Source organism: Engraulis encrasicolus, chromosome 1 (assembly GCF_034702125.1).
Source record: "Engraulis encrasicolus isolate BLACKSEA-1 chromosome 1, IST_EnEncr_1.0, whole genome shotgun sequence".
Taxonomy (NCBI): Eukaryota; Metazoa; Chordata; class Actinopteri; order Clupeiformes; family Engraulidae; genus Engraulis; species Engraulis encrasicolus.
Genome location: NC_085857.1, coordinates 48,125,037 through 48,137,999, shown reverse-complemented (window position 1 = coordinate 48,137,999; position 12,963 = coordinate 48,125,037). Strand labels below are relative to the sequence as shown.

General features: G+C 40.6%; 1 protein-coding gene across 2 annotated transcripts; it reads left to right on the top strand.

The window, feature by feature from the left end:
- The first annotated feature begins 6,297 nt into the window (after window positions 1-6,297).
- LOC134453538 (THAP domain-containing protein 2-like) lies at window positions 6,298-8,926 on the top strand. 2 transcript variants are annotated; one of them, XM_063204333.1, is made up of 4 exons: window positions 6,298-6,592; window positions 6,904-7,061; window positions 7,553-7,609; window positions 7,712-8,926. In XM_063204333.1, the coding sequence occupies exons 1-4, from the start codon at window positions 6,470-6,472 to the stop codon at window positions 7,764-7,766; spliced, it is 393 nt and encodes a 130-aa protein (XP_063060403.1). In that variant the 5' UTR covers window positions 6,298-6,469; the 3' UTR covers window positions 7,767-8,926. The 2 variants fall into 2 exon arrangements, with proteins under 2 accessions (XP_063060403.1, XP_063060395.1); XM_063204325.1 differs by having other exon boundaries at window positions 6,301-6,592; window positions 7,734-8,926.
- Window positions 8,927-12,963: the final 4,037 nt, after the last annotated feature.

Here is a 12,963-nt window from a genome sequence, read left to right as displayed (position 1 = left end):
TTACAATATTGACAGGCTTCCTGTCTCTCTGTCAAACTTTCATAAGCAAGCTCTTTTGTCCTGGTCTATTATCTACAAGCATAATTTTTCTCCAAATAATTACTTTATCTGGAATAATAGGGATATATGCTATAAAAAGAAATCTATATTTTTTGATAATTGGTTCAGGAATGGAATTGTTGCAGTAAATCAACTTCTTAATGAACAGGGTAACCTTTTCAACTACCGAGAATTTCTTGAGTGTGTAAAAATTCCTGTTACTCCTAAACAATTTGCCATTGTTTTTGATGCAATTCCACTGGGAGTGATTATGCTCCTGAAAGGTTGTTCTTATGTTGCTCCTCAGCTTGACCCTCTTCAGACATATGTTGGTAAAACATGTTTGATGTCCAATACCTGTAATAATAACCGGACTGTGCGCAATCTGTTCCTAAAGGACATTGTTTCAGTACCTTGTGCAACCTCAGCATGGAGTGGACATGCCATTGATATATGCTGGACAAAGGCTTGGACACTACCAAACAAGTTTCTACTAGTTAACAAAGTAAAGGAAGTGTCATTTAAAATCATTCATCGTATTTATCCTGTTAAATCTGTTTTAGCTAAATTCAGTAATGATATTGAAACTCACTGTACTTTTTGTAATACAGACACAGAAACACTGATTCATTTTTTTTGGTTCTGTGATTTTTCCCGAGAATTCTGGAGAAGGTTTTGCTGTTTTATTATAGATCATATTCATGAACAATTTCAGTTACGCTTGCAGAATGTTTTTTTTGGTTTCACCAATTATAGTGAAGAGCTTGAGGAGGAATATTTTCTTATTAATTTGTTTATTATTCTAGCTAAATATAACTTTCACAAATGCAAATTTAACAAAACGAGGCCTTCTTTTGTTTACTTTTTAAAAGATGTGGACTTTTATTTTAAAACAATATGTGCCGCTCCAAACAAAAAAGCAATCAAAACTGTACATTTATGTAAAAAATTCAAAATTGTGTAATAGATGTGTATATTTGTTCTGTCTCATACCCCTGGCGTAGATGTTTCGTTTCCCTGTCTGTTTCTAAGTCTCTGTACTTGTCTGTTTTCTAATAAAAAAAAAAAAATTAAAAAAAAATAAAAAAAAAAAACTTTCCGGCTTCTTCTTGTCTTAGAAAGTGGTGCACTAGCGCCACCTCAGGACTGGAGGCCACCCCAGACACAATTTAATCATGTTCATTCAAAGCATTAGAAACCAATTCAGCAGTCTCCAAGAACACATTATCCTTATTTGATGAAATCATGTTTACTCAAGGAATGTTAATGAATTGTTTTGCATCTATTTACTTTATATAGGTTAATTCAAAGACCCGCCATTCCCTCTTTTTTCAGTGTATATGAATAAACTTTTTCATGATATTCTAATTATATGGTCAGGATCTGTATGTACTTCCTGAAAAAAGGTTTGCACACTCATTTGGATTCTCTGAGACTGTGGTCCTTTTCATTTGCACCAAGTCTACACTCCACCAACTGGAAGTGCACACTACAGTGCATTGCATAAATATGTGTGGGTTTGAGCAAGTGTATTTTTCTGAGTATTTGCAGTGTATTATCAGATGCTGGCGTCAGAGTGAACTTTGTGTACATTCTTCCTCTATGCATGTGATTTACTGATAAGAAGATGTCTTAAGAGGAAAGGTTTACGTCCCATGCTTAGTGTTCTTGTCTAACCAATGTTACTGGCTAGCTGGTCTCAAGACTCAATGATAATGACTATTTCCAGAAATGGTACATATCGCTTTAAGAGGAAAGAGATTTTAACTCGGCTCACATCCCTTTCTCATGCTTGTAGTGTTCTTGTCAAAAAATCTTGAGGGGTGCAGTGGTGTACCATGCTAATACTACACCCCTCCATAAAGGCGGAGGGTTGGAATCCTTTTCAAGCCCTGCCTCTTCTCTCTCTCTCTCTCTCTCTCTCTCTCTCTCTCTCTCTCTCTCTCTCTCTCTCTCTCTCTCTCTCTCTCTCTCTCTCATTTCAATTCCTCTCCGTTCTTCAGTTTCCTGTCTAGTGAAGGCACAGAAGACCTCTTAACAATAATTGCATGTTTAACTCCCACACAAATGTTTAACTATTACTCATACAACAGGGGTGCATAAACTCTACTACTCATAAAGAAAAGTGTCAGAAGTTTCAAAGTTAGAGCTGAGAAGAAAATAAATGTTGATGTTAAAGGATTCCAACCCTGCACAGACAAATAAACAAATAGTCAATTTTACACCAGGAGTGTTCAGTGTGTGTGTGTGTGTGTGTGTGTGTGTGTGTGTGTGTGTGTGTGTGTGTGTGTGTGTGTGTGTGTGTGTGTGTGTGTGTGTGTGTGTGTGTTACAAACCCAATAAAAGATCTCATGGGTATGGAACATAAAACCAGGAGAAACCAGTTTGGGGAGAAAAAAATTGGCGATGCTTTTATTTGCTTTTATCAAGAGTCAGGGTTAACAAAAATGGCGTCGGACGCCTGGATCAACATAAGAAAAGAAGAAGATTTATTGGAAAAAGATAAACCCTATTATAATACCTGAACTGAAGCTCAAACAAACTAAATTACCACCTGGAAACAAAACAGCGTGAATCTTCCGGCAGCTTCCTACCTCCTTAACTCCACCTGACTCGTGCGCAATAACTAGAAAGAAAATATAACACCACCTTCCACCCTTACAAAGATTTAAATATACAGTAGGCCTCTAAAAATAAAAGACAATAACTAGATTGCATTTCCTCACAGAAAATGCTGGAGTATGCTTGCCCTCCATGCATTCGCTGCCCCTCATGCATGCGTTGCCCTTTATGCATGTTGCCCTTCGTGGAGGTTGCCCTTCATGCATTGCTCTTCATCCATGTTCAGCACACACATGCACGCACGCACGCACGCACACACACACACACACACACACACACACACACAATCTAACACAAACACCCCATAACAGAAAAGTCAAAAACATGTTTTTTTTGGTGTACCACCCCCTGGACACCATATTGTACACTTGCATATCTTTGTTGTGCACCCTTTGGGCTAAGGTAATAGCACCAAATAGCTTTAAATTACTTGGCTGAAGTTCCTGGGCCAATACATTGAGGCCATTGGCCCATAGTGTAAATGGGGCTGATATTGACCTAAAACAATTTAGCTAATTGTGGCGCCCCCCAGGGGCCAATTTTCACAAAAATTGGTATGTAGCCTTTGGCTATAGTGAAGATAATGTGTACTCATTTTTGTTGTGATACTAGTAGGCGTTGCCGAGATATGAGCTAACTTCCTGTTTTGGCGTCTTCACCGCCAAATTTGATTGGCTCCTGTTCAAAGACGGTTCAAGAAATCAGTCTGTAACTTTCAGGGTAGCTGTATCTCAGTCTGAACATGATCTGATAAAATTTTCGAGACACTCTCACAAAAAATGTGGGAGGGGCGTCATTTTTATTGATTTTTACAACATTCAAAATTGCGGGAAAACTTTCCGAGGTCCAAAATTTTGTCAAAGGGTGCGTTGGATTCGGCTTGGTCCAAGGATAATGTGGTTGTAATACATATGGGCGTTTCCGAAATATAAGCTAACTTCCTGTTTTGCCTCTTCAATATGGCCAAAACACAGTTTCGTCAATTGTGGCGCCCCCCAGTGGCCAATTATCCTCCAATTTGTCATTTGAACTCTAGGGGTGATGTCAGTCATGTGTATCCAATTAAGTTGTGATCTGACATGTCGTTACCGAGATATGAGCTAACTTCCTGTTTGGCGACTTCAATATGAGCTAAAACACATTTTCACTAATTGTGGCGCCCCCCATGTTCCAATTTTCACGGACATTGGTATGTAGTCCCTGGCTATAGTAAGGATAATGTCTATCAATTTTTGTTGTGATACGAGTAGGCGTTGCCGAGATATGACCTCACTTCCTGTTTGGCGTCCTCGCCAGCAAATTCGATTGGTTCCTGTTTGAAGACGGTTCAATCAATCGCTCCGCAACTTTTAGGGTAGATGTATCTCGTTCACAACATGCTTTGTGTAAAATCTGCCATAAATTGTGGGCGGGGCGCCATTTTTATTGATTTTTACAAAATTCAAAATGGCGGGAAAACTATCCAGGCGGAAAATGACGTCATAGGGTGCGTTGGATCCGTCTTGGTCCAAGGATTCCAGGGATACCAAGTTTTTGAAATGTGGACCTACGGTTCAAAAGTTACCGTTTTCCTGTTGGTGGCGCTAGAGAGTTCGAGGTACCCCCGTGAAAAATACAAAACCTGGTCGTATGACCGAGCCGAACGTTTCGGTCTTTGAACGAATTTTCTATCTTGAGCGGTTCTTCAAAACGAATGGTTCGTAGAATAAAAAGGGGAACCGGAAACGGAAGAATAACAATAGTATGCTTGCCGCATAAAGAGATGGGTCTAAAAAGAATGTTTGCTACCAGCTTCCTCAGGACCAGCGTGCAGCGTAGAGCGAGCAGGCCAGAGAGAGAGAGAGAGAGAGAGTGGAGACTGGGCCTGGAGTTTTTAAGCCAACACCCATCTTTGGCTCGGCCAATAGACACACGTCTTCCCATGGGCACACCTGGACATATTTAGACAATCACGCCAAGCAGAGTGCCACGCAATCAAATGATTAGTGGCAATTTAGTCATGACACTGGTGGTAGAGCCAGAGCCATACAGAAGGGAGAGTCGGCAATCTCCGCTGTGTGCTAAGGCCGACTTCCTCATTAGCAAAATTAGCTGTTTTAGCTTCTCAGTACTGCTCAGCGTTGCGAATGTCAGTTCCTAGTAGTGGGCGTAGCACACAGCAAATGCAATGCGATGCAATGCAGGGAATATGACAAGACTTGCTGTTCGTAGTAATAACTTCAGATAAACATCACAGATGATAAAACTGTTGTGATTATCACCACCCAGACAGTTGATAGTTTACATATTTGTGGTGATTATCCCGCAGTATAGTTCGTTAGTCCTTATCTTTGGCTGTTAATGTGGTGGTTCTATGTTGAGTCTATGGGAAGGAACAACCTTCTCTCGCTGAAAGGCGGAACTGCCATTTAATTCCAGGTCCTCCAATCGCGTAACTCTCCCTTCTGTAGGCCTATGGCTCTGGGTAGAGTAGGCCCATGTAACAGTGTGTGTGTGGGTGGCCATCGGTCCGTTTTTACGACCTGTTCACGACGTCGGTGTGTCCCTCTCTTTGTCTTTCCTTTCCTCCTAGCCTTTTGCTTATGGCCTCAAGATGCGAGGCAACGTCATTGACGCAAACTAGACCTTGACAGTCGGTCGAGTTTCCAATAGCCTATCTGCGGCCGCCATGTTACTTCAGATTTAACACCAGACTTCGCACAGCAAATTAACCGTATTGCTGTCGCGATATGCCGGGGAAATCTCCGTGCAATTAGGCCTAGTGTTAATTGCGGTCCATGAAGTGCATTAACTGACTGTATGAAAGTTAAATAAGGTAGTCTAACCATGTTATTGTCTACTGTCTGTTTCCTATTTTTGTGGCAACGCATAGGCTAGTGCAACTAAGGCACGATCTGATATCGCCAAGTAATAGAGCTCTTCAGCGTTGACGTCAACTTGTATGCGGCGTTTGGACTACCGGTTCCATGGCGATTTTTTACATTGCAAAACGCCATAGAGATTCAGGTTTGGCAAAAATATAAGTTGCACGGCAACAACGAACATTAGCGTGTCCCCGCATCCCTTTCTCATTAGTGGAACGGATCGTATCATCATGTTGGTGTATTCACATGTTAAATCATGACGATTATAATTCAATATTGCTAACCCCTTTCTGATCAGTAAAACTTCCGAACTACATACTTTCCTTTGGTTGCCATGGATACAACCCTCCGCACGTACATGCCGTTAGATACAGGCGCCGCTTCTGTAGTCGCCAAAAGCTTCCGGGTTTAGCATATGGACGCAACATCGTATTTATGTCGAAGTTTGACACAAAATGATCAACCATGTCATACCTACAGCCTATTTTTAACACCCTCGACAGTTTGCGGGGGTTCGCTAAGCGCGTGCTTGCACTCGGAGCTTATTTGAAATTTACCCCTATTCATTCCCAATGGAGGCCGGAAGCCGATAGGAACCAGGACGTCCTTAAATGCTAACATGAAAGACTACAATCTACTACATGCTTCCGCTTCCGCTGAAGAACTCTATTAACACTCCTGGACCGATGTGAAAACGTTCGTCCAGGATTAATGTTATAGCCAACCAATCAGGGGTCATTAGAGGTGGGATCACAGATACTCTTCTTAGAAGGGCTGTGGTGGGATCATTAGAGGTGGTACGTCATCAACAGGGCGACTAGCATTTCCAAATATTCGCCTTATTTTGTGCCACCCGGAACGTTCTAAAGACGTTGAGGGGTACACTTCAGGGGTGCATTCGGCAACGCACCAGCTGTCATGGCGCCTCAGTGTTGTGTGCCCAAATGTGCGTCCTCAAAGAGAAAAAATCCTACCGTGGACAGACTTTCCACCGTTTCCCCAAAGAGCAGGCACTTCGCCGTGAATGGATAAATCACGTCAAGAGGGATCCTGGTCCATATTTCAAGGTAAGATGCGAAATTGTGTTCAATCATACGCATTAGCTAGCACAAATAAGCTAGCTCGCCAAACTTGTCATGACTCATGTAGCCTAATGAAGCGAATGCCTCGATGAAATAAAAAAAATATGAATGTGTAATTACACAACGCTACATTCATATGATATTTCCAGATTATGCTTTTAATTGTATGGTAAGCGATCCGATGGCCACCGATTTTGTGCTACCAGAACCAGTAGCATAGGGCAGGCCTACTTGTGCTAAAATCAAGTTGTTTTGCTAACGAACTAAAATGCATACCCTGGTATTTATGGTTACAGATCAACGCTGAGACCAAGGTTTGCTCTGAGCACTTTGAGAAGCAGTGTTTTGTAAAGACCGCCCGTGGTATCACAGAGCTTATAAAGGATGCTGTGGTAACTTTGTTCGCCTGGACTTCAGAGAGGCCAAAGAGGAGAATCATCATTCGCAGACCGAGGTTACTTTGTTCAGTCAATATTCAACTGACATGTGTCTACCAACCCTCATAATAATAATAATAATAAAAATAATAGAGAATAGTTCACCATAGGAATAGCCTACATTTAAATTTAGACAAAAGACTGGAGAATTAATTTATGTGCTGGAGATATAACTTATTTGTTTGCATTGATCATGTCCTCCTGAGTCATGAGCCAAAGATTTCAAACTGTGATGTTATTACATTGCATTACATTTCACTTAGCTGACACTTTAATTTTATTCAAGCGACTTGGTTATTGTTTGTCAGGGTGTTGGTTACAGTCCCTGGAGCAATGTGTCAATGTGTTAGATGCCTTTCTCAAGGATACTTCAGCCATGAAGATGTCAGTAGAGGTCAGGGGGATTCGAACCTGCAAATCCCAGATTTAAAGACCAACTCTCTAACCACTAGGCCACGGTTGCCCTGTGTATGTTGTGACTCTCCTGTCCTTTGTGTTTCTTTTTCAGTACGGATTCCATGGAGGTGGATGAAAACCAGCCTGATGTGAGAAGGGATGCCTTGAGGTAAGTTAATGAATTGTATTTAGTTGTGCCATAGTTTGTAATTCATTACTGCATTCAGTTTTATATCAGTTAGGAATTGACCGTTTGATTCACAACTAGTAGTGTTGTCTTGTTGTCCCTCCAGCACAGATGTACCTCCTCCACAGCCATACCATGATTATGCTGTTCCACCGCTGACACCAGAGGGACAACTTGAGGCGGCACGCAAGCACATCATAGAGCAAGACAAGTTAATAGCACAACTTAAAGGGACACTGTGTGAGATTTTTATTTGTTTATTTCCAGAATGCATGCTGCCCATTCACTAATGTTAACTTTTTCATGAATACTTACCACCAGCATCAAATTCTAAGTATTCATTATGACTAAAATTGCACTTTTCATACATTAAAAGGGGGATCTTCTCCATGGTCCGTCATTTTGAATTTCCAAAAATAGCCATTTTTAGCTGCAAAAATGACTGTACTTGGACCATATTTGAAAATATTTGTTTATTACTTTCATGTAAAGATCAAATTTGGCAATAGGCAGCCCAGTTTCAATGTGCAGCATAGTTGCAGTACCTTTTTTTGACCATTTCCTGCACAGTGTCCCTTTCAAGATAAAGTGTTCAGTGTGTCAAGATTCCAGTGATGATAGTCAGATGTCATTTTACACAGGATTCCCAGACTATGCCACCTTTTAAAGCTGTATATATGGCTCTACAGCCCACAGCCACAAGCATAGTTGGATGGAGTCAGGCTCAAAGGCTTAAACAAACAGGGGTACAGGTCATTAGACAGGCATTTAATATCCCCAAACTAGCAACTATGGACCAGTTATTTCTCTCTCTTTCGCCTCAGACAGGGTTTTGCTGAGCAGGACCTTGCGGTGCGCTTTGGTGTGTCACAGTCAACTGTGAGCAGAATCTGTGTCACCTGGACTAACTATCTATACATTTTAGGATCTCTCCCCATTTGGCCTTCAAAAGCCACAGTAGATGAATGTATGCCTACTTGTTTTCAAAACACTTACCCAGACACCAGAGTCATTCTAGACTGTACAGAAATATATGTGCAAATGCCTAGTTCGAAGGTACTTAACTCCGAAATCTATTCCCATTACAAGGGCAACCCAACTTTCAAAAGGCCTGATTGGTATTGCCCCGTCTGGTGAGGTGTCATTCGTTAGTGACCTGTACACAGGCTCCATATCCGACAAGGAGATTACAGAATTGTCCGGCATCCTGGCAATGCTTGAAGAAGGCGATTTAGTCATGGCAGACAAAGGGTTTCTGATTAAGGACTCCACCCTTTTTAGGCCCAAGTGGCACTTTCAATGCAGATGAAGTACCAGAAACACAAACAAGCGCAAGACTTCGTATTCGTGTTGAACGTGCGATAAGGAGAATAAAAGAGTTCCACATATATGATGGCGTCATACCCATGACACTAGTAGGCTCTGTTAACCAGATGTGGGCAGTGAGTGCAATGTTAACAAACGTCCAAGGCCCATTATTCTGAAATTATGAAAAATTCAGTCACAAGTGAAATAGGAAACATACATTGAATTGATGTTTATTTCTACAAATCTCTCATGCTTTAAGTGTGCATCATAGATCATCTTATTATACTAAATGTTATATTATTATATAATAATGTATTTTATTATGCATACATCACTTCTCTCTGAAATTGTAATAAACAAATCTGTGAAATCCAATCATTTGTTTTGTTTACTGACTGACTTTTTTCTACAGTGCAGGCAGGAAGGAGGAGAAAACAAAAACTATTGAGTTTAGCGTTCATCTCTTGGTCATGGGAAAGCTCCACCTGTAATAGATCAGAAAACAAAACATTAGAAAAATGTTGTTTACAGCATATGGGTCAATGACATTTTTTTGTGTGGCAGAGGTCAGGTGATGTAATCACAGCTAGAACCATATTGTATTAATTATTTAAATTATTTGAATACTGAAATGTACCACCCTGATACTGATATGTTTGTTAGATCCATATTGAGGCTTACAGTCCTCTTGGCGCAAGTAACTTAAGTAATGCAACTGTAGTGTAATGCCATGCATTTTAAATATATTAACATTGTAGTGTACGGGATTATTTTGAAAAGACAGTAACATGTGATCAGTAATGCATTACTGTTTTTGAGTAACTTGCCCAACACTGGTAATGACTAGAGTAACTAACTAACACCAAAGTCACTATGACTTCAGTACAAACACAAATAAGGTGTAGCACGTCTGCACTAGGCTGCTCTAATCAGATTTTCTGTCATAATTGAGATGGCTAAACTGGTAGTATTAGCTGCTGATGAATAAGCTTTAATTGCGCTATCAGGCTACACTACTCTAAAAGGCAGCCATCAGTCTGCTACTTCTCCACTCTACCCACCAAAGGCAACTACGTATTTGGTCAAAACGGACTTAAAATTGATATAACAAACTTCTTGATTACTATCCTAGCTAGATTGGAATGCCCTGTAAAGCTAACTCTTGTGCACGTTGGTAGTTGCTAGCAAAATAGCTATGCAGCTTAACAGATATGCAGCACTAGTCCAGGATGAATGTGATGCTGTATCAGTCCAGGACTAAAGATAAGCAACAACACTCCAGGATGAATGTGATGCTGTATCAGTCCTGGACTAAAGATAAGTAACAGCAGTCCAGGATGAATGTGATGCTGTATCAGTCCTGGACTAAAGATAAGTAACAGCAGTCCAGGATGAATGTGATGCTGTATCAGTCCTGGACTAAAGATAAGTAACAGCAGTCCAGGATGAATGTGATGCTGTATCAGTCCTGGACTAAAGATAAGTAACAGCAGTCCAGGATGAATGTGATGCTGTATCAGTCCTGGACTAAAGATAAGTAACAGCAGTCCAGGATGAATGTGATGCTGTATCAGTCCTGGACTAAAGATAAGTAACAGCAGTCCAGGATGAATGTGATGCTGTATCAGTCCAGGATGAATGTGGCACTGTATCAGTCCTGGGCTAAAGATAAGTAACAACAGTCCAGGATGAATGTGATGCTGTATCAGTCCTGGACAACAGATAAGTATTGTGCATTTTTTGACCACTGTGTGGTCAAAACAGGTACTGCAACTATGCTGTTCATTGAAACTGGATTACCTATTGCCAAATTTGATCTTTTCATGAAAGTTTACTAAGTAATGAGGTAGGCTAAAATGGCCAAAGTATAGTCATTTTTGCAGCTAAAAATGGCTATTTCTGGTATTTCAAAATGTCGGACCATGGAGAAGATCCCCTTTTTCATGTATGAAAAGTGCCATTTTCCCAGTCATAATGAATACTTAGAATTTGATGGTGGTGGTAAGTATTCATGAAAAAGGTAACATCAGTGAATGGGTGGCATGAATTCTGGAAATAAACAAAACATTTCACACAGTGGACCTTTAACAACAGTTCCAGGATGAATGTTCTGTAGAGTAGAGTATAACTTGAACGATCTTAGAGGGAAATTAAGGAATGTTGTATCGGCCTTGGATTAACAAGTAGTGGTAAGTGAGACTGATGATGAAACATGGTCCAGGACAAAAGTGATGAACTAAGCTTCTGCCCCTCTATTTAAACTTTGATAGCACAAATAAAGGTGTGGAAGTAGCACGTCTGCACTAGGCTGCTCTAATCAGATTTTCTGTCATAATTGAGATGGCTAAACTGGTAGTATTAGCTGCTGATGAATAAGCTTTAATTGCGCTATCAGGCTACACTACTCTAAAAGGCAGCCATCAGTCTGCTACTTCTCCACTCTACCCACCAAAGGCAACTACGTATTTGGTCAAAACGGACTTAAAATTGATATAACAAACTTCTTGATTACTATCCTAGCTAGATTGGAATGCCCTGTAAAGCTAACTCTTGTGCACGTTGGTAGTTGCTAGCAAAATAGCTATGCAGCTTAACAGATATGCAGCACTAGTCCAGGATGAATGTGATGCTGTATCAGTCCAGGACTAAAGATAAGCAACAACACTCCAGGAAGAATGTGGCACTGTATCAGTCCAGGATGAATGTGTCACTGTATCAGTCCTGGACTAAAGATAAGCAACAACACTCCAGGAAGAATGTGATGCTGTATCAGTCCTGGACTAAAGATAAGTAACAGCAGTCCAGGATGAATGTGGCACTGTATCAGTCCTGGACTAAAGATAAGTAACAGCAGTCCAGGATGAATGTGATGCTGTATCAGTCCTGGACTAAAGATAAGTAACAGCAGTCCAGGATGAATGTGATGCTGTATCAGTCCTGGACTAAAGATAAGTAACAACAGTCCAGGATGAATGTGATGCTGTATCAGTCCAGGACTAAAGATAAGCAACAACACTCCAGGATGAATGTGATGCTGTATCAGTCCTGGACTAAAGATAAGTAACAGCAGTCCAGGATGAATGTGATGCTGTATCAGTCCTGGACTAAAGATAAGTAACAGCAGTCCAGGATGAATGTGATGCTGTATCAGTCCTGGACTAAAGATAAGTAACAACAGTCCAGGATGAATGTGATGCTGTATCAGTCCTGGGCTAAAGATAAGTAACAACAGTCCAGGATGAATGTGATGCTGTATCAGTCCTGGGCTAAAGATAAGTAACAGCAGTCCAGGATGAATGTGATGCTGTATCAGTCCTGGACAACAAGACAACACTACTAGTTGTGAATCAAACGGTCAATTCCTAACTGATATAAAACTGAATGCAGTAATGAATTACAAACTATGGCACAACTAAATACAATTCATTAACTTACCTCAAGGCATCCCTTCTCACATCAGGCTGGTTTTCATCCACCTCCATGGAATCCGTACTGAAAAAGAAACACAAAGGACAGGAGAGTCACAACATACACAGGGCAACCGTGGCCTAGTGGTTAGAGAGTTGGTCTTTAAATCTGGGATTTGCAGGTTCGAATCCCCCTGACCTCTACTGACATCTTCATGGCTGAAGTATCCTTGAGAAAGGCACCTAACACAGCTCATTGACATATTGCTCCAGGGACTGTAACCAATACCCTGACAAACAATAACCAAGTCGCTTGAATAAAATTAAAGTGTCAGCTAAGTGAAATGTAATGCAATGTAATAACATCACAGTTTGAAATCTTTGGCTCATGACTCAGGAGGACATGATCAATGCAAACAAATAAGTTATATCTCCAGCACATAAATTCATTCTCCAGTCTTTTGTCTAAATTTAAATGTAGGCTATTCCTATGGTGAACTATTCTCTATTATTATTTTTATTATTATTATTATTATTATTATTATGAGGGTTGGTAGACACATGTCAGTTGAATATTGACTGAACAAAGTAACCTCGGTCTGCGAATGATGATTCTCCTCT

Bases quoted from the DNA above. Each gene is read 5' to 3' on its own strand.
- LOC134453538 (XM_063204325.1), top strand. From the start codon at position 6,470: ATGTGCGTCCTCAAAGAGAAAAAATCCTACCGTGGACAGACTTTCCAC. The intron at 6,593-6,903 runs GTAAGATGCGAA...TTATGGTTACAG, and splicing joins ATCCTGGTCCATATTTCAAG to ATCAACGCTGAGACCAAGGT. The intron at 7,610-7,733 runs GTAAGTTAATGA...TTGTCCCTCCAG, and splicing joins GTGAGAAGGGATGCCTTGAG to CACAGATGTACCTCCTCCAC.